Raw genomic sequence first — 21925 nt, 5'->3', positions numbered from 1 at the left:
ATCCAGGTTGCAGGCACTGGTTACAGTTTGAAGTTTCTTCCTGTGTGGGCAGCTTGATATTTTAAATCACCCAGAAAATATACGTCTCTGTTGATATCACATACATTATCAAGCATTTCACACATATTATACAGATACTGACTGTTAGAACTTGGTGGTCTATAGCAGCTTCCCACAAGAATGGGCTTTAGGTGAGGCAGATGAACCTGTAGCCATATTACTTCAACAGTATTTAACATTAGATCGTAAGCTTTACAGGAATGTGGTTCTGAATATACAGTCGTGGCCAACAGTTTTGAGAATGACACAAATATTAATTTCCACAAAGTTTGCTGCTTCAGTGTCTTTAGATATTTTTGTCAGATGTTACTATGGAATACTGAAGTATAATTACAAGCATTTCTTAAGTGTCAAAGGCTTTTATTGACAATTACATGAAGTTGATGCAAAGAGTCAATATTTGCAGTGCTGACCCTTCTTTTTCAAGACCTCTCTAATCCGCCCTGGTATGCTGTCACACCCTGACCTTAGAGATCCTTTTTATTCAATATTTTGGTTAGGTCAGGGTGTGAATAGCGTGGGTACTCTAGTTTTGTATTTCTATGTTGGCCTGGTATGGTTCCCAATCACAGGCAGCTGTATCTCGTTGTCTCTGATTGGGGATCATATTTAGGCAGCCTTTTCCCACCTGTTGTTTGTGGGATCTTATTTTGAGTCAGTGCATGTTGCACCTCTGTCGTCACGGTTTGTTGGTTGTTTCTTTTTTCCTTGTTGTTAGTTGTAAAGTTTCACTAAAATAAAATGTGGAACTCAGAGCACGCTGCGCCTTGGTCCTTCTCTACACACAATCATGACACATGCTGTCAATTAACTTCTGGGCCACATCCCGACTGATGGCAGCCCATTCTTGCATAATCAATGATTGGAATTTGTGGGGATTTTGTTTGTCCACCCGCCTCTTGAGGATGGACCACAAGTTCTCAATGGGATTAAGGTCTGGGGGGTTTCCTGGCCATGGACCCAAAACATTGATGTTTTGTTTCCCAAGCCACTTAGTTATCACTTTTGCCTTATGGGAAGGTGCTCCATCATGCTGGAAAAGGCATTGTTCGTCACCAAACTGTTCCTGGATGGTTGGGAGAAGTTGCTCTCGGAGGATGTGTTGGTACCATTCTTTATTCATGGCTGTGTTCTTAGGCAAAATTGTGATTGAGCCCACTCCCTTGGCTGAGAAGCAACCCCACACATGAATGGTCTCAGGATGCTTTACTGTTGGCATGACACAGGACTGATGGTAGCGCTCACCTTGTCTTTTCCGGACAAGCTTTTTTTCCGGATGCCACAAACAATCGGAAAGGGGATTCATCAGAGAAAATGACTTTACCCCAGTCCTCAGCAGTCCAATCCCTGTACCTTTTGCAGAATATCAGTCTGTCCCTGATGTTTTTCCTGGAGAGAAGTGGCTTCTTTACTGCCCTTCTTGACACCAGGCCATCCTCCAAAAGTCTTCGCCTCACTGTGCGTGCAGATGAACTCACACCTGCCTGCTGCCATTCCTGAGCAAGCTCTGTACTGGTGGTGCCCCGATCCCGCAGCTGAATCAACTTTAGGAGACGTCCTGGCGCTTGCTGGACTTTCTTGGGCGCCCTGAAGCCTTCTTCACAACAATTGAACCTCTCTCCTTGAAGTTCTTGATGATCCAATAAATGGATGATTTAGGTGCAATCTTACTGGCAGCAATATTCTTGCCTGTGAAGCCCTTTTTGTGCAAAGCAATGATTGCAGGTAACCATGGTTGACAGAGGAAGAACAATGATTCCAAGCACCACCTTAATTTTGAAGCTTCCAGTCTGTTATTCAAACTCAATCAGCATGACAGAGTGATGTCCAGCCTTGTCCTCGTCAACACTCACACCTGTGTTAGCGAGAGAATCACTGACATGATGTCAGCTGGTCCTTTTGTGGCAGGGCTGAAATGCAGTGGAAATATTTTTTGGGGATTCAGTTCATTTGCATGGCTAAGAGGGACTTTGCAGTTAATTGCAATTAATCTGATCACTCTTCATAACATTCTGGAGTGTATGCAAATTGCCATCATACAAACTGAGGCAGCAGACTTTGAAAATGTATATTTGTGTTTTTCTCAACTTTTGGCCACGACTGTAGACCGCAACACCGCCTCCGTTGGCATTTCTGTCTTTTTGGTAGATGTTATAACCATGTATTGCTACCACTATCATCCAAGGTATAATCTAAGTGAGTTTCAGAGATAATCGGAATATGAATGTCATCTGTTACAAGCAAGTTATTGACTTCATGGACCTTGTTTCTTAGGCTACATATGTTAATATGGGCTATTTTTAGCACTTTTCTGGGTTGCTTTACTGGGAAGCTTATCAGAGGTAGACTTACTCATGTTATTTACATTGGAGCTGATAGTGCAGGGTGAGCTGCATAAAGTGGTCTTCCTAATATTGCACACCGCCTCAGTGCTAACAGTGTAACTCTGGTTTATAGGCTCATGATTACTGCTTACAATAGCTGTAGGATAAACAGATGTATTCGGTGAAATTAAGGGTACATAAATTAAATTACCTACATTTGTGTTCGCCAATGCCCCTAAGATCATGTACATTTGATGCAGCATTATGATGACTCATTGTCACAATGGTAGGGATTAACTGAGCTGGTCTTGGATCATTTACCAGTCATTGTTTCAACGTAGCCTTGAAATGCATGGACAGAGTCCAGGAGCCAAGATGATTTGGATGGACTCCGTCATTCCTGTAGAGCATCTTCCGTTTCCAGAAAGTGTCAATAAAAGTGACTCCAGCAGAGCTACAGTAGTCTTTTAGCAAGATGTGTAATCCAGCAGTCTACTGAATCTTTCACACCCGCGGCCCAACGATAGTACTGGACCTGAAATTATTGGCCGTTTTTTTTTAGTATTTTAATGCTAAAATCATTTTTTTAAATTCAATTTTCAAATGTTCTGAGCTAGCCCTCCTGATGTCGTTTGACCCCACATGGTCTACGACAGTGTCAGCTCCCGGCATCTGTGGTAGAACAGTCGGAAGCAGCCTTGTTATGTCCTGTTCTCGTGCTCCTGTGTAGAACAGGGTTTTTGCCTTGGGGACCGAGATGTTTTTCACCATAGAGCTGCCTATGATGACAGTTGGTGATGTTGAATGGGCCGGTCTCTCAGGTAGCCTCACGGTCTGGTGAGACTGGGAGCTCTGAGGATCTGAACCCGAGATAGAAGCCACCGGAGAGGGAGATAGAGCCGAGGACAAAGACGCAGGTACCTCTGGATCCAGGGCGGCAAAGCTGGTTCTGGTCTGTGTCAGTTCCAGGCTCAACATCTCCATGGAGACCCCCATTGCCAGAGGTCGCCTTCTTCGACTTCCACGGCGAGTGATGTTCCTACATGGCTGGTTGGTTGGGTCAAGATCAGCTCCATTCTCCAGGGAAGGGGGAGACCCCTTCGGGGATGGAACCCTGCTTTGCAACGGCCAGTCGGCTATGGAAAGCCGACACAGCGGCGAAACTTCCACCAGACCAGAGCGGCATCCAGCTACTGGGGTGGAAGAAAAATTTAAAAGTAGGTGGGCGTGGGTTCCCCAGTAGCTTATGTAGGTTTGCTACTTGCTTGCTAAAAGTAGCTACTTCACTCCTGTAGTCCTCCGCAAGCAAGCAGTTGCTACATTGAAAGTCAGCGTGGTCCACATTCTCCCGGAACAAAGCAAAGTAAACGCAGCTCCTGCAATGCTGGAAATGTTCAATAGCGGCCTCCATTTGAGACCGCCGAGCCAGCTAGGCTAGCTGGGCTTTTGCGTCTCTCCCCCTATACAGAATCTGGCAGGACCCCGGGACAGATAGCAGCACTCACAGCAATTTATCCCAACACAGCCGCGGGATTCAAAATAAAATAACAGTATATAAAAACACTGTCAGCTTTTAAACCGAGGTCTTTAGTTCCGGTTTCAGTTTCGGCGTTCGACAGCATTCAACAACAACAAACATAGGTGTGTTGAACCTGCCTGTGGTTGCGGTGGGGATATGTATGAATACACCCAGTCACTACAAAAATACAGGTGTCCTCCCTAACTCAGTTGCCGGAGAGGAAGGAAACCGCTCAGGAATTACACCATGAGGCCAATAGTGACTTTAAAATTGAATAGCTGTGAAAGGATAAAACTGAGAATGGATCAACAACATTGTAGTTCTCCGCAATACTAACCTAGTTGGCAGAGTGAAAAGGAAGCCTGTACAGAATAAAAAAAATACTCCAAACCATGCATCCTGTTTGCAACAAGGCACTAAAGTAATACTGAAAAAAATGTAGCAAAGCAATTAACTTTTTGTCCTGAATACAAAGTATTATGTTTGGGGCAAATCCAATACAACACATTACTGAGTACCACTCTTCACTTTCAAGCATAGTGGTGGCTGCATTAAGTTATGGGTATGCTTGTAATCTTTAAGGAGTTTTTCAGGATAAAAAAGAAACCGAATGGTGCTAAGTACAGGCAAAATCCTAGAGGAAAACCTGGTTCAGTCTGCTTTCCACCAGACACTGGGAGCTGAATTCTCCTTTCAGCAAGACAATAACCCAAAACACAAGGCCAAATAGACACTACAGTTCAGTGGAGGCTGGTGGGAGGAGCTATAAGAGGACGTGCTCATTGTAATGACTGAAATGGAATAAATGGAATGGAGTCAAAAGTGTTTTCCATGTGTTTGATACCGTTCGATTTATTCCATTCCAGCCATTACTATGAGCTCGTCCTCCTATAGCTCCTCCCACCAGCCTCTACTGCTGGAGTTGCTTACCAAGACCACATTAAAATGTTCCTGAGTGGCCTAGTTACAGTTTTGACTTAAATCGGTTTAAAAATCTATGGCAAGACTTGAAAATGACCGTCTAGCCCTGGTATCCTGGAAGGATATTGACCTCATCCCATCAGTAGAGGATGCCTGGTTATTTTTTTTAAAATGCCTTCCTCTCCATCTTAAATAAGCATGCCCCTTTCAAGAAATTTAGAACCAGGAACAGATATAGCCCTTGGTTCTCCCCAGACCTGACTGCCCTTAACCAACACAAAAATATCCTGTGGCGTTCTGCATTAGCATCGAACTGCCCCCGCGATATGCAACTTTTTAGGGAAGTTAGAAACCAATACACACAGGCAGTTAGAAACGCCAAGGCTAGCTTTTTCAAACAGAAATTCGCTTCGTGCAACTCCAACTCTAAAAAGTTCATGGACTTTACAATGTCCCAGGAGAATAAGAACACCTCCTCCCAACTGCCCACTGCACTGAGGATAGGAAACTCTGTCACCACCGATAAGCCCACTATAATTGAGAATTTCAACAAGCATTTTTCTACGGCTGGCCATGCTTTCCACCTAACTACCCCTACTGCATTCAACAGCACTGCACCCCCCACAGCTACTCGCCCAAGCCTCCCCCATTTCTCCTTCTCCCAAATCCATTCAGCTGATGTTCTGAAAGAGCTGCAAAATCTGGACCCCTACAAATCAGCTGGGCTTGACAATCTGGACCCTTTCTTTCTAAAATTATCTGCCGAAATTATTGCAACCCCTATTACTAGCCTGTTCAACCTCTCTTTCGTGTCGTCTGAGATTCCCATAGATTGGAAAGCAGCTGCTGTCATCCCCCTCTTCAAAGGAGGTGACACTCTTGACCCAAATTGCTACAGACCTATATCCATCCTACCCTGCCTTTCTAAGGTCTTCGAAAGCCAAGTTAACAAACAGATTACCGACCATTTCGAATCCCACCGCACCCTCTCCGCTATGCAATCTGGTTTCAGAGCTGGTCATGGGTGCACCTCAGCCACGCTCAAGGTCCTAAACGACATCGTAACCGCCATCGATAAGAAACAATACTGTGCTGCCGTATTCATTGACCTGGCCAAAGCTTTTGACTCTGTTAATCACCACATCCTCATCGGCAGACTCAGTAGCCTTGGTTTCTCAAACGATTGCGTCGCCTGGTTCACCAACTACTTCTCTGACAGAGTTCAGTGTGTCAAATCGGAGGGCCTACTGTCTGGACCTCTGGCAGTCTCTATGGGGGTACCACAGGGTTCAATTCTTGGGCCAACTCTTTTCTCTGTATACATAAATGATGTCGCTCTTGCTGCTGGTGAATCTCTGATCCACCTCTACGCAGACGACACCATTCTGTACACTTCTGGCCCTTCTTTGGACACTGTGTTAACAACCCTCCAGACGAGCTTCAATGCCATTCAACTCTCCTTCCGTGGTCTCCAACTGCTCCTAAACACAAGTAAAACTAAATGCATGCTCTTCAACCGATCGCTGCCTGCACCTGCCCGCCTGTCCAGCATCACTTCTCTGGACGGTTCTAACTTAGAATTTGTGGACAACTACAAATACCTAGGTGTCTGGTTAGACTAAACTCTCCTTCCAGACTCACATCAATCATCTCTAATCCAAAGTGAAATCTCGAATTGGCTTCCTATTTCGCAACAAAGCATCCTTCACTCATGCTGCCAAACATACCCTCGTAAAACTGACCATCCTACCAATCCTCGACTTCGGCGATGTCATTTACAAAATAGCTTCCAATACCCTACTCAACATGCTGGATGCAGTCTATCACAGTGCCATCCGTTTTGTCACCAAAGCCCCATATACTACCCACCACTGCGACCTGTACGCTCTCGTTGGCTGGCCTTCGCTTCATAATCGTCGCCAAACACATTGGCTCCAGGTCCCGCCCTGCTAGGTGCCCCCTCCCGCTCACTGGTCACCATAGCAGCACCCACCTGTAGCACGCGCTCCAGCAGGTATATCTCTCTGGTCACCCCTAAAGCCAACTCCTCCTTTGGTCGTCTCTCCTTCCAGTTCTCTGCTGCCATGACTGGAACGAACTACAAAAATCTCTGAAACTGGAAACACTTATCTCCCTCACTAGCTTTAAGCACCAGCTGTCAGAGCAGCTCACAGATCACTGCACCTGTACATAGCCCATCTATAATTTAGCCCAAACTACTACCTCTTCCCCTACTGTATTTATTTATTTTATTTATTTTGCTCCTTTGCACCATATTATTTATATTTTATCTCTGAACTTTCTTCAAACTACAAATCTACCATTCCAGTGTTTTTCTTGCTATACTTTATTTACTTTGCCACCATGGCATTTTTTTGCCTTTACCTCCCTTATCTCACATCATTTGCTCACATTGTATATAATCTTATTTTATTTTTTTATTTTTTTCTACTGCATCATTGATTGTATGTTGTTTTACTCCATGTGTAACTCTGTGTTTTTGTATGTTGTCGAACTGCTTTGCTTTATCTTGGCCAGGTCGCAATTGTAAATGAGAACTTGTTCTCAACTTGCCTACCTGGTTAAATAAAGGTGAAAGAAATAAATAAATAAAACAGCAACCAACTTGACAAATTTTTTTAAGAATGTGCAAATCACAGGAGGTTGGTGGCACCTTAATTGGAGAGTGTGTGCTTGTGTTAATGACTGGAGTGGAATCAGTGGAATGGTATCAAATACATCAAACACATGGTTTCCAGGTGTTTGATTCCATTCCATTTGCTCCATTCCGGCCATTATTATGAGCCTTCCTCCCCTCAGCAGCCTCCTGTGGTTCACCCTGACCACCTCCTGAAGTGGTCAGACTGTTCTGAACACACAGACCACAAGCGACTTTGTTACTTATGCAAATGATATATTTCGGTATATCATTTTCAATAAATTTGCAAAAATGTCTAAAAACATGTTTTCACTTTGTCATTAAGGGGTATCGTGTGTAGATGGATGAGAAAAAATATTTTATACATTTTGAATTCAGACTAACACAACAAATGTGGAATAACTCAAGGGGTATGAATACTTTCTGAAGGCACTGTACATGCTAGAAGGTTCCAATGGTCGTGTCTACACTTGACACTTACATGCGACTTCTGCTATCAGAATATGAATCTCGCATTGAAAAGACAAAAGTCGCTTTGTGGTCTGATTGTGTTCAGATCTGTCTGTGGTCAGGGTGCATTGTGTGCGGATTTCTCCTCAGTCTGGGTGCAATCAGGCTACTGAAAGCGCATACAGTGGGCGACGTTGCTTGCTATATTAGCTTGCTGGCTAGCTACAGAGGTTAGCTGGCTACTTAGCTACAGTAGGTAGCTACTGCCATAAGCTGTTTTGTTATTATCATAGTTTGGCTTATTCCACCATTGTAGAACGCATACTGGCATTTGAATATTGTGCGGGAATGGACACAATGTGGACATAGTGGACACATTTAAATGTAAATGTAGATCCACGACGTGTTCAGAAATGGATATTTAATACATTTTGAATTAAGGCTGTAACACAACATAATGTGGAATAAGTCAATTGATATGAATATTTTCTGAAGGCACTGTACATGCTAGAACACGCCAATACCATCTCGCTAGCTCATGCTTGGCTCTGCCCACCTCCCTTCTTCTGCGCATTATGATTCATTTGGAAACAATAGGCTGTGGTCTATCTTGGGTTAGTTATAAAAATATTTGGTAGTAGTTAGCTCGCAGCCTGGCTAGCTGGCTTTAGCCTGGCTAAAAACATAGCAAGCTAGATAGCCTTTTCCCACATCTGCATGTGAAATAGTCAGATTTATAATAGAAAAATATGCACTGGCCTCCCGAGTGGTGCAGCGGTCTAAGGCACTGTATTGCAGTGCTAGAGGAATTATTACAGACCCGGGTTCATTCCCCGGGGAGGGTTTGGCCTGGGGGGCTTTACTTGGCTCATCGCACCCTAGCGTTGAGGTCATCATGTTTTGGTCATGGAGAAAAAAAAAAACACATGGCTAGCTAGTTAGCTACAGCAGGTTCTACCATTTCACAATAGGTGATGCGTATTACAAGAAGCTGCCCCTTTTGTGACAAAAAAAGACATTGCAACACTGCGAATCTCCCGTCTGCGTAGAGCATGTAATAAGCTTTACTTAACGGCCTTGTTGCAAACAGAATGGATGATTTGGAGGGGATTTTTTAAACACAAGTTCCTTCCTTTCACTTTCATACAGGTCAGTAATGTGGAATGAATACAATGTTCAAACCAAATACAACAGGTGTTTACCGTGAAATGCTTACTTACAAGCCCTTAACCAACAATGCAGTTCAAGAAATAGATAAGAAAATATTTACTAAATAAACTAAAGTGAAAAATAATTATAAAACAAATCAAAAACGAAGGAGGCCTACAAACCTGACTCCGTTACACCAGCTCTGTCAGGAGGAATGGGCCAAAATTCACCCAACGTATTGTGGGAAGCTTGTGGAAGGCTACCCGAAATGTTTGACCCAAATTAAACAATTTAAACAATGCTACCAAATACTAATTGAGTGCATGTACTTCTGACCCACTTGGTATGTGATGAAATAAATAAAAGCTGAAATAAATCATTCTGTTTACTATAATTCTGACATTTCACATTATTAAAATAAAGTGGTGATCCTAACTGACCTAAGTAAGGGGATTTTTACTAGGATTAAATGTCAGGAATTGTAAAAAACTGAGTTTAAATGTATTTGGCTAAGGTGTATGTAAACTTCCCACTTCAACTGTAGGTCCTGGATGTCAGGAAGCTTGGCCCCAGTGATGTACTGGGCCGTACGCGCCTTACAGTCAGATACCGAGCAGTTGCCATACCAGGAGGTGATGCAACCGGTCAGGATGCTCTCGATGGTGTAGCTGTAGATGTGGACACCAAGGAACTTGAAACTCTCGACCCGCTCCACTTCAGCCCCGTCAATGTTAATGGGGCCTGTTCAGCCCTCCTTTTCCTGTAGTCCACGATCAGCTCCTTTGTGTTGCTCACATTGAGGGAGAGGTTGTTGTCCTGGCACCACACAGCCAGGTCTCTGACCATCTCCCTATAGGCGGTCTCATCGTTGTCGGTGATCAGGCCTACCACTGTTGTTTCGTCAGCAAACTTAATGATGGTGTTTGAGTTGTGCTTGGCCACGGAGTGATGGGTGAACAGGGAGTGCAGGATGGGACTAAGCACGCACCCCTGAGGGGCCCCAGTGTTGAGGATCAGTGTGGCAGATGTTTTGTTGCCAACCCTTACCACCTGGGGGCGGTCCGTCAGGAAGTCCAGGATCCAGTTGCAGAGGGAGGTGTTTGGTCCCAGGGTCCTTAGCTTAGTGGGCACAGGGACTATGGTGGTTTGTTTAAAACATGCAGGTATTACAGACTCAGTCAGGGAGAAGTTTAAAATGTCAGTGAAGACACTTGCCAGTTGGTCAGGGCATGCTTTGAGTACACGTCCTGGTAATCCGTCTGGACCCGCGGCTTTGTGAATGTTGACCTGTTTAAAGGTCTTGCTCATATGGGCTACAGAGAGCGTGATCACACAGTCGTCCAGAACAGCTGGTGCTCTCATGCATGCTTCAGTGTTTCTTGCCTCGAAAGCGAGCATAAAAGGCATTTAGCTCGTCTGGTAGGCTCGCGTCACTGGGCATTTCACGGCTGGGTTTCCCTTTGTAGTCCGTAGTATTTTCCAAGCCCTGCCACATCTGACGAGTGTCACAGCCAGTGTAGTAGGATTCAATCTAAGTCCTGTATTGATGCTTTGCCTGTTTAATGGTTAATCTGTGGGCATTCTTATAAGCATCTGGATTAGTGTCCTGCGCCTTGAAAGCGTCAGCTCTAGCCTTTAGCTCGATGCGGATGTTGCCTGTAATCCATGTTGTTGATGTCTTTGTATTTTCAAGTATTGTGGTGCCAGCATCATGTTATGGGTAGGCTTGTCACCGGAAAGGACTGGGGAGTTTGTTAGGATCAAAATAAATATGAAAGGAGCATAAGAAAATCCACCCAGTCTTCTGAAAACCTAACCCAAGGATAGAGTTTGGGCAATTCCAGAATGGATTTCCAAGAGGTGTTGAGTGTTCCTGAATGGTCACGTCTCCATCCTGATTTTAAATCTGCTTAAAAAAATAAATTCCCTAAGAGTTGTCCTAGGTTGGTAGAATCTTATTCAAAATGATTCACAGCTGCAATCAATATATTCTAATTTGGTATTTCTTAGTAATTAGGACATTTTTATATAATTGTTCTTTCTTTTTGAAAATGTGGATTAGGAAGTGTACATCTGGGGGGGGGGGGGGGGGGGGGGAAATCACATTTAATCCCTTTTTACATTCAATTTTAAGGCAGCAAAATGTGAAGAATGTGGAAGGGGTGTGTAGACTTTCGAGTGTTGCTCACCCCAAACTCTACATTGGAAGGGACTGTGGGAACGTTTATCGTCATGCAGTACTTGAACCGCAGAACAGCGGGGCCAGAGACGAGGGAGGTGGGAGACAACATAAACCGCTAAGGTTGTAACAGTGCTGGCTCATTCATGTCTTGGTCTGCTCGTTTTGATTGGATGTGGGGTAACATTCCCGTCCCCCATCGGTCTAAGGATGTTAAATAGACAAAGGCCACGGGGATCAAACCACTGTCCAAACGGACACGTGTTGTCTGCTTGTAGGAAAAATAAACCATATCATGGTGGCAATTATATGCAGACGTGGAGAAGTCTGTGTGGATGGATGAATAAAAACAAGGGATAAACACCCTCCCCCCTCCCATGCAATCACCATAATATCTGACACACTTATGCATGTCACATACATAGCCTACCTAATAAAGGCCCCACCATCTCTGGGAGCGCCAAACGTAGCCTATAGTAATACTACTCTGGAACCAGTATGTCCTAATTCATATGGATCATTTAGTTACGTCTGATCATTTTGCAAGGAGAAAGCCGTCCATGGTTTGAGGTCCACGATCTATTGTTTCTACAATCTCAGTTTCTTCGCCTGCCTGCGCTCTGCGTCAAAAGACATACTGCGGACGTTTTGGTTGTGCCTTTGGTTACATGTTAGATTTTTTATTTATTTTTTGCATGAAAAGGGACATTTCTGCAAACATACGTGAATGTGTGAGGTGATTAAAGGTCAGAGAGTAAAATTCCATATAGGCTATCAGTCTAATGAGGTGTATCCATTGTGGAGGTGTGGCAGAGGGTATTCTATACACAACACAATATAACATAACAATTGATGCGCCTTGGAACATTACATATTTTATTCTTATCACATCTAAGCGCCAACATAGGCTCACCTTGACTATTGTCGGAGGTAATCTTTGCATCGATGTTATCTGAAGACCACGCATCATTTGTCGTCCGCTGAGAAACCATGGAGACCATGGTCTGCAGCGTTTTTTCTGGAGGAAAAACTGATCGCGCATCAGTGGATCTTTTGCTTGAATTTGATGTTCTGGAGCTCAACGCCATTATTTGTTGTCTAGGGGTTGAAATTATTTCTATGCTTGGCTTTGGGGTTATAGGGTCCGTTGTCGGTGGCTGAATTGTGGTTGCGGTTGGCGAGACCGGAATCGTGGAGACCTGTATCGTTTTGCTGGTCGCTCTGGCGGAGACAATTGTGGGGGACGGCGTGAGCCCAGTTACTAGGCCGAGCACAAACCTGTCCTCAGGTAAACGATTGGGCAAGGTGGTGTGGAGCTGCTCCAAGCTCTCGGATCCTGAGCGAGGCTTCCTGGAGATAGGCGACGCATTGTAGGAGTTGATGCGAGGTGCAGCATCAGAAAATCCAATATACAAAATAAATAGCAAAGCCGGGGATATGTACATCATTAAGGCCGTTAACCTCATATTCAATTTCAGCTCTCCATGTAAAGCCTTAGTAATGGTCTGTCTCAGACCTTTCCCTGAATGGACTAGCCTATGCTGTTCGCAATTGCTACCCAGTGATTGCGAACCGAACTACCCGCAGCTTCTGACTTCACTTTCAGTTCAACCTAGCCCAGCGCAATGAAAGGAAACGCCGTGGATTGTCATACCCTTCAGCCAATGAGGGCATTGAGGGGAGGTCTCGTGGTATGGTTAGGTGCGTTTGTTTTCCCATCGCAAAGGCATTTGATTGGTTCAATGCGTAATCGTGAGCCAGTGCGCGATGAGTGCAATGAGTAATATGTTTGATTTTTCATTTGACACACTTTAAAACAAATATAAATCATCTAAAATTACGTTATTTTATAATTATAGCCTAGACTAAACATTACATCCATTCGATTATGGGACATTAGGCCTTGGCTATTCATGAAATAACATATGACCCTCTTTAATCGATGTAGTCCCTATAAGCTGCAACATGATGAAAAAGTAAGCTATCCAGGACTTTAGGCCTAGACTCGAGAAAAAAAGATGGGGATGTTTATTATGCCTACGCTGTAGGATATGTGCGCGCTGTAGCCTAATCACCCATTGTTTCTACTGTGTGCGAGCTCCACTATGTGGCTATTGGTCTAAACACCTGTCGTCTACAGTCATTCATCAGCAGTGACATGACCTGCCCAACAAGATCAAGATCAAAGAAACAGAGCTGTTACACTCAATAATTAAGCATTTGATTATATGATTAGATCGTCCTTAAAGAGCCCACAATATACATTGTCCGGGGATCTGGGGCCCAAAAGTAGTACATAACCCACACAGCAGATGGCAGCACAACGCAAACTATTCAGTATATCCGCTAGACGGAATCAAACATGTAGGCTAAGTCGGCTAGAAACATTTTAGCGAACAGCTGATACAATGGCGCCACTGGACCTGGATAAATACGAGGAGATTGCCAAGCAGTGTAAATATTTACCTGAAAACGACCTCAAGGTGAGAATCACTGCCTTCGCAATGGCGATCACTGAAATAAGGCCGATGAGCAGCACGTATAGTAAGTAGCCTACTTATCAGACCTAAACAATGGCAAAATGGCTATCACTTCTAAATCATAGACTATCTAAGCTGACCTAAAATCACACATACAGACTGTGATGTCATTATAACCAAGAATATGAATTCAATAAATGCCATCATCATGCTTGACAAAATTATTGGTATGATATAAAATGTGCCATTTACAGTAGCTTGTATTTATTTGATGTAACCTTTATTTAACTAGGCAAGTCAGTTAAGAATATTAAGAACAAATTCTTATTTACAATGACGGCCTACCCCAAATGACGGCCTATCCCTGCCAAACCCTAACGACGCTGGGCCAATTGTGCGCTGCCCTATGGGACTCCCAATCACAGCCGTTGTGATACAGTCTGGAATCGAACCAGGGTCTGTAGTGACTCCTCTAGCACTGAGATGCAATGTCCTAGAGCACTGCACCACTCAGGAGCTTAGTTGTCACTAGTTTATGGAAGTTGCTATTATGACGTTCATTCATTAAATCATTGCTTGGGCATTACATCACATCAGACTCCTCCTTATTCTAAGAGTGTGTGTGTTTTTTTTTTTCCTCAGAGGTTATGTGACTATGTATGTGACCTATTGCTAGAGGAATCCAATGTCCAACCTGTGTCCACCCCAGTGACAGTGTGTGGGGATATACACGGGCAGGTAGGCTACTTCATTGACCCACAGCCATACAGCATCATTGCGAAATATTTGTTTTGTTATATTCTATTTCTTTCCCTTCTTTAATTTCCAGTAATTCTGAAGTTAACTTGGTTGTTTCTTCTTCATTCAATTAGTTTTATGATCTATGTGAACTCTTCAGAACCGGAGGACAGGTCCCAGACACAAGCTATATTTTCATGGTGGGTATAAACTCAACTATTGTCCCCTCGTCTTCTCCCATTTATGTTATGGTTGTCCCCGACTGGATCTGTCTCCGTCCGTCTGTTCATAAGTTAAAGGCGCTACATGGACAATCTGACGTCTGCATTGGCCATGCAGCATTTACGTGATACAGCCTCTGCAGAAGTCAGGGCATTCATATTTGTTGCGCTTTGCGGAGCAGTGCAGAGCTGTTGTGAAGGATGTTGCATTTACATTTACATTTACATTTAAGTCATTTAGCAGACGCTCTTATCCAGAGCGACTTACAAATTGGTGCATTCACCTTAAGATATCCAGTGGAACAACCACTTTACAATAGTGCATCTAAATCTTTTAAGGGGGGGGGGGGGTTAGAAGGATTACTTTATCCTATCCTAGGTATTCCTTAAAGAGGTGGGGTTTCAGGTGTCTCCGGAAGGTGGTGATTGACTCCGCTGTCCTGGCGTCGTGAGGGAGCTTGTTCCACCATTGGGGTGCCAGAGCAGCGAACAGTTTTGACTGGGCTGAGCGGGAACTGTGCTTCCTCAGAGGTAGGGGGGCCAGCAGGCCAGAGGTGGATGAACGCAGTGCCCTTGTTTGGGTGTAGGGCCTGATCAGAGCCTGAAGGTATGGAGGTGCCGTTCCCTTCACAGCTCCGTAGGCAATCACCATGGTCTTGTAGCGGATGCGAGCTTCAACTGGAAGCCAGTGGAGAGAGCGGAGGAGCGGGGTGACGTGAGAGAACTTGGGAAGGTTGAACACCAGACGGGCTGCGGCGTTCTGGATGAGTTGTAGGGGTTTAATGGCACAGGCAGGGAGCCCAGCCAACAGCGAGTTGCAGTAATCCAGACGGGAGATGACAAGTGCCTGGATTAGGACCTGCGCCGCTTCCTGTGTGAGGCAGGGTCGTACTCTGCGAATGTTGTAGCGCATGAACCTACAGGATCGGGTCACCGTCTTGATGTTAGTGGAGAACGACAATCGAGCAAACGCCACTTCTTCCTTCCTAAACTGACCTTTGAATCTTGGTCCACAACCTTTCTTTGGAGGGCATATAAATGCCGGCCCTTGGGCTCAGAGTCCCATCTCTTCTGCCACACATCTATCAAAATGGCTCTGATCCTACATTTGGCCTCACCTTTACCCAGTGGAACATTAATATCAATTATATCTTGTTTCAAAGCTCTTTTGTTTAACTGGTCTACAATTTCATTCCCTTCCACACCTGAATGTGCTGTGACCCAAAAGAAGTTGTAAAGGAAGTGACTTTGTGTTTATACAGGGCCTCACCTACGGTCAACCAATCATGTCAATGCGGAGCTATTCAGAGCACTCCGTATTGTTACAACATTTTCGAGGCGCATGGCGATACAGTACGAAACTCATTTTTGCTTCTGCATGCCTCTGGAGGTTCCACAATTGTGTCATACGACGCCTCTGACCATATTTTGGGATCAAGCATAAATTGGCTTTAAATCACATGCGATATCTCAGACAACTGGGCCAATTTTGACGAAATGTGGGTGAATGATGTGTCTTGCCATAAAGATCCGGCCTTTACGAAATTACTGATCGGCCCAAGCTGTAGTAATTAACTGAAATGTGTTAGTCAGAAGCTGCATCATTCGTGGGGGACAACATGTTTGCTGTTACATTTTAGTCATTTAGTGACTTACAGTAGTGAAACGGTTGCCTTGTTTTTCATATTGTTTACAACGTCCATCAATAATGTACCCATCAGGATTGTGTATTTGTTTCTCTGCAGGGTGATTTTGTTGACCGGGGTTTTTACAGCTTGGAGACGCTCACATACCTGCTGGTGTTAAAAGCGAAATGGCCTGACCGCATCACACTTTTAAGAGGAAACCACGAAAGCAGGCAGATAACCCAAGTGTATGGATTTTATGGTGAGATTTTCTTCATCATTAATTCACCATATCCAACCCAACCAAATATTGTATTAACACATTTGTAATTGATGTACATTGCAAACCCTTGACTCCAGGTGCTCTGGTTATAAATGGGATGTTCCTGGTCTATGTTGCCTTTCAGATGAATGCCAAACCAAATATGGAAATGCAAATGCCTGGCGCTACTGTACCAAAGTGTTTGATATGTTAACAGTTGCAGCGGTGAGTATAACTCTATTGCTTTGTATTTCTGATTTCCTGCAGTAACAGACCCCATGGCACAATTTTAGCATATCAAGCCAACATGAAGATATTTTCTACTGTCTCAGTTACTCAGCATTCTAATGCTGTGCTTTGGTTGTTTTGTTGTGCCAGCTGATGGATGAGCAGATTCTGTGTGTTCATGGGGGCCTCTCCCCGGACATAAAGACCCTGGACCAGATCAGAACCATTGAGCGTAACCAGGAGATCCCCCACAAGGGAGCATTCTGTGACCTTGTGTGGTCAGACCCTGAGGATGTGGACACCTGGGCCATCAGCCCCAGGGGAGCTGGGTGGCTGTTTGGTGCAAAGGTCACCAATGAGGTGAGTACATTGTCAAATTCACACGGTAATAGACATACAGTACCAGTAAAAAGTTTGAAGGAGTTGGTGTATCCAAAGGTTTTTCTTTATTTTTACTACCAGCTTCATCTGGAATGCTTTTCCAACAGTCTTGAAGGAGTTCCCACATATGCTGAGCACTTGTTGGCTGCTTTTCCTTCACCCTGCAGTCCAACTCATCCCAAACCATCTCAATTGGGTTGAGGTCGGGTGATTGTGGAGGCCAGGTCATCTGATGCAGCACTCCATCACTCTCCTTCTTTGTCAAATAGCCCTTACACAGCCTGGATGTGTGTTGGGACATTGTCCTGTTGAAAAACAAATGATAGTCCCACTAAGCGCAAACCAGATGGGATGGTGTATCGCTGCAGAATGCTGTGGTAGCCATGCTGGTTAAGTGTGCCTTGAATTCTAAATAAATCACTGACAGTGTCACCAGCAAAGCACCCCCACACCATCACACCTCCTCCTCCATGCTTCACGGTGGGAACCACACATGCAGAGATCATCCTTCACCTACTCTGTATCTCACAAATCCATGGCTGTTGGAACCAAAAATCTTAAATTGGACTCATCAGACCAAAGGACAGATTTCCACCGGTCTAATGTCCATTGCTCGTGTTTCTTGGCTCAAGCAAGTCTCTTCTTCTTATTGGTGTCCTTTAGCGGTTTTCCTTGCAGTAATTTGACCATGAAGGCCTGACTCATGCAGTCTTCTCTGAACAGTTGATGTTGAGATGTGTCTGTTACTTGAACCCTGTGAAACATTTATTTGGGCTGCAGTTAGAGGTGCAGTTAACTCTAATGAACTTATCCTCTGCAGCAGAGGTAACTCTGGGTCTTCCTTTCCTGTGACGGTCCCCATTATAGCCAGTTTCATCATAGTGCTTGATGGTTTTTGCGACTGCACTTGAAGAAACATTCAAAGTTCTTGAAATTTTCCAGATTGACACATTCATGTCTTAAAGTAATGATGGACTGTCATTTCTCTTTGCTTATTTGAGCTATTTTACCAAATAGGGCTATCTTCTGTATACCACCCCTACCTTGTCACAACACAATTGATTGACTCAAACGCATTAAGAAGGAAAGAAATTCCACAAATTATTTTAACAAGGCACAGCTGTTAATTGAAATGCATTCAGGTGATTACCTCATGAAGCTGGTTGAGAGAATGCCAAGAGTGTGCAAAGCTGTCATCCAGGCAAAGGGTGGCTACTTTGAAGAATCTCAAATATAAAATATATTTTGATTTGTTTAACACTTTTTTTTGGTTACTACATGATTCCATATATGTTATTTCATAGTTTTGATGTCTTCACTATTATTCTGCAATGTAGAAAATAGTAAAAATTAAGAAAAACCCTTGAATGAGTAGGTGTGTCCAAACTTTTGACTGGTACTGTATATGAAATGGGTAATAGTCAATGTCACGTCACGCACCACAGGTCAGCGGGTAGACAGCCTGAACTACAATGTTATCCTTTGGAACCGGAAGCCTTCGTTATCACTTGGCCCTTCTTCCTGGTCAAAGGAGGTTGTTTATGGTAATAAGCTGCCAAAGGCTTTCCGTGAATAGCCTGAGTTAGGTTTATAGTAGATATTTAGGTTAAATATTCCTGGGTTTGTCCGGGTGTATAAGGGGTCTTCGTTATTCGAACTATAAGTTTACCTGTTTAGTTACTAGCATATTTCTCGGTTACTCCGGTCTATCCTCCTTAACTATACTTATGTGCACTTACCGGCTACATACCTCGTCAGGAAAGGCCTATACTTTTTTATAGGAGATTCTTCAGTATTGTCAAGTTTCCTTTTTATGATATTTAATTCCCTTTGTATTGCTTCATCCAATAAACGTTCTTTTTATCTTTTAAGATTTTAAGAGTTTTTAATTATTTATCGTTGTCACACAAGCAATGGTTTACATGAATACATTTTCCCAGAGGTACAGCATTTATCCTTGGTTATACATCATCAGCACATCATTTTTAAGCCAGTTATCTGCAACAGTTTTTAAATCACAAAATATGTACTTACTCTAACAAGGAAGTTTTCCCGTAGTTGCTTTAAGCGGCTATATGTCCCTTTTCTCTTATGTCACTCCCTCAATGTTTATCAATTGGTTTCTCTGTATATTGTTCCTGAGACGTTGGTCCCTTTCCGGAGATATTCCACCTGTTCACTTCCTCACCTAGGGTGATGCCAAAGTAGGGTGAACAGGGCTGAAGTCTCGGGTCCGGCCAAGTGTTCTTAACTCAGTTGCATGAACAATCTCTAGAGTACCGTTTTCAATGTTCTTTAGATCGTACTGGACAGCAGTCAAAGAGGGATTCTTTGTCTTCTGTGTAGTAGTTTACTAAAGTAGTCAAGTTATTACCAAGTACAACTCAACCCTGAACCTTAGTTCACGGGCTCCTTTTATACAATCATTTCCATACTTCTTATGACATATGTTACTTGCGTTACTGCGTAATCTTATCTCTAAATCAATACATCATTATATCAGCAAGCCTACGACGCTAAACATTTTATATATTCAAGCATACGACATCAGCTTTCCAATAGTTACTCATTCATCCAGTTGTAGGTGTTGCAATAGTCCATATATGGACTCATCTGAGGTGGCTGGTACATATGGTGTGGGGGTGGCTCCCTCTCCTGGTTGACCTGGAGAATATCCTTCTTTTGTAATTTCTTTCAGCCAACGGTCCCAGTCAAAGTCTGTTTGTTTTCCTTGGTCCTGAGGGTCGGCGTATTCTGGTATGGGGTGAGGGATAGAGGGGGGAGGGAAAGAGGTGTAGGATACGGGAGGGGTTGGGTTGCCCCCTCCTAATCCCGAGTCCATGCGTGCAGAGGGGCGTTTCATTTCAGTTTCTTCTTCATCATGTTTTTTTTTCTCACATTCACATTTATCTCACTGTCTTTCTTTTTTCATTATATATCCCTCGATGTGCAGTTTGCTCACATCAACAACTTGAAGTTGATCTGTCGGGCACACCAGTTAGTCCATGAGGGTTACAAGTTCATGTTTGATGAGAAGCTGGTCACGGTCTGGTCGGCTCCTAACTACTGCTATCGCTGCGGCAACATTGCCTCCATCATGGTCTTCAAAGACGCCAATACGAGGGAGCCCAAGCTGTTCCGGGCAGTGCCTGACTCAGAGAGAGTCATTCCACCCAGAACAACGACACCATATTTCCTGTAAACACTGCACTAACGATCATCAGCTTCCACCACACTGTTATCAACCACCACATTTGTAATGCATCACATGCAGAGGAGCGACAACAACTCTTGTTGAAGTGACACCACTGATTTTGTCATTCCTATTTTATTATAGTGTGTACGTTATACGTACTGCATGTTTTTGTGTCTGCTGTAGCTCTGTGTACCAACACACATGCATTGACACAGAAGTACCATATCAAGTAATACCACTATGTTTTAGGTGATAGCCGTGTCAATATTTTATGTTTTTATCTAACGCATGGCATGTTAGATTAAATTCATTTTGGTAGTTCACAATAAGAATACATGAAGTGAAACAGGATCACTTCTTTTAGCCACTTTACAGGAAGAAGTCAGTTTGTTTGACTTGTTTCAGCTTGTTTTAGTTTCAGTTTGACTTGGGTCTATTTGCAACATATTAGGCCTATAATGTTAATTCTCAGATGTTTGATTTTATTTTTGTAATTTCTATTTATTGAATTTCGTTTATTGTGTGTGTGTGTGTGTATATATATATATATATACTGCTCAAAAAAATAAAGGGAACACTTAAACAACACAATGTAACTCCAAGTCAATCATACTTCTGTGAAATCAAACTGTCCACTTAGGAAGCAACACTGATTGACAAATTTCACATGCTGTTGTGCAAATGGAATAGACAACAGGTGGAAATTATAGGCAATTAGCAAGACACCCCCAATAAAGGAGTGGTTCTGCAGGTGGTGACAACAGACCACTTCTCAGTTCCTATGCTTCCTGGCTGATGTTTTGGTCACTTTTGAATGCTGGCGGTGTTTTCACTCTAGTGGTAGCATGAGACGGAGTCTACAACCCACACAAGTGGCTCAGGTAGTGCAGCTCATCCAGGATGGCACATCAATGCGAGCTGTGGCAAGAAGGTTTTCTGTGTCTGTCAGCGTAGTGTCCAGAGCATGGAGGCGCTACCAGGAGACAGGCCAGTACATCAGGAGACGTGGAGGAGGCCGTAGGAGGGCAACAACCCAGCAGCAGGACCGCTACCTCTGCCTTTGTGCAAGGAGGAGCAGGAGGAGCACTGCCAGAGCCCTGCAAAATGACCTCCAGCAAGCCACAAATGTGCATGTGTCTGCTCAAACGGTCAGAAACAGACTCCATGAGGGTGGTATGAGGGCCCGACGTCCACAGGTGGGGGTTGTGCTTACAGCCCAACACCGTGCAGGACGTTTGGCATTTGCCAGAGAACACCAAGATTGGCAAATTCGCCACTGGCGCCCTGTGCTCTTCACAGATGAAAGCAGGTTCACACTGAGCACGTGACAGACGTGACAGAGTCTGGAGACGCCATGGAGAACGTTCTGCTGCCTGCAACATCCTTCAGCATGACCGGTTTGGCGGTGGGTCAGTCATGGTGTGGGGTGGCATTTCTTTGGGGGGCCGCACAGCCCTCCATGTGCTCGCCAGAGGTAGCCTGACTGCCATTAGGTACCGAGATGAGATCCTCAAACCCCTTGTGAGACCATAT

General features: G+C 44.0%; 2 protein-coding genes across 4 annotated transcripts in view; one reads left to right on the top strand and one right to left on the bottom strand.

Annotated features, from left to right (window-relative positions):
* Positions 1-12875, bottom strand: part of LOC106579978 (multiple epidermal growth factor-like domains protein 9) — a 36160-nt gene extending 23285 nt beyond the window's left edge. The window contains exon 1 of one of the 2 annotated variants that reach the window (XM_082966254.1): positions 12175-12875. In XM_082966254.1, the coding sequence (XP_082822380.1) occupies positions 12175-12727 (553 nt within the window). In that variant the 5' untranslated portion in view covers positions 12728-12875. The remainder of the gene's footprint in view (positions 1-12174) is intronic. The other variant, XM_014160459.3, reaches the window with a different exon arrangement.
* Positions 12876-13338: 463 nt separating this feature from the next.
* LOC106579979 (serine/threonine-protein phosphatase 6 catalytic subunit) lies at positions 13339-21032 on the top strand. Of its 2 annotated transcripts, none has more exons than XM_014160461.3 (7): positions 13339-13744; positions 14384-14479; positions 14614-14679; positions 16446-16587; positions 16733-16812; positions 16966-17175; positions 20150-21032. In XM_014160461.3, the coding sequence occupies exons 1-7, from the start codon at positions 13670-13672 to the stop codon at positions 20396-20398; spliced, it is 918 nt and encodes a 305-aa protein (XP_014015936.1). In that variant the 5' UTR covers positions 13339-13669; the 3' UTR covers positions 20399-21032. The 2 variants fall into 2 exon arrangements, with proteins under 2 accessions (XP_014015936.1, XP_082822381.1); XM_082966255.1 differs by lacking the exon at positions 20150-21032 and adding an exon at positions 17278-19067 and having other exon boundaries at positions 13342-13744.
* Positions 21033-21925: the final 893 nt, after the last annotated feature.

Source organism: Salmo salar, chromosome 20 (genome assembly GCF_965601325.2).
Source record: "Salmo salar chromosome 20, fSalSal1, whole genome shotgun sequence".
NCBI lineage: Eukaryota > Metazoa > Chordata > Actinopteri > Salmoniformes > Salmonidae > Salmo > Salmo salar.
Note: the sequence above shows the minus strand (reverse complement) of the source record. Positions and strands in the feature narration are given on the sequence as shown.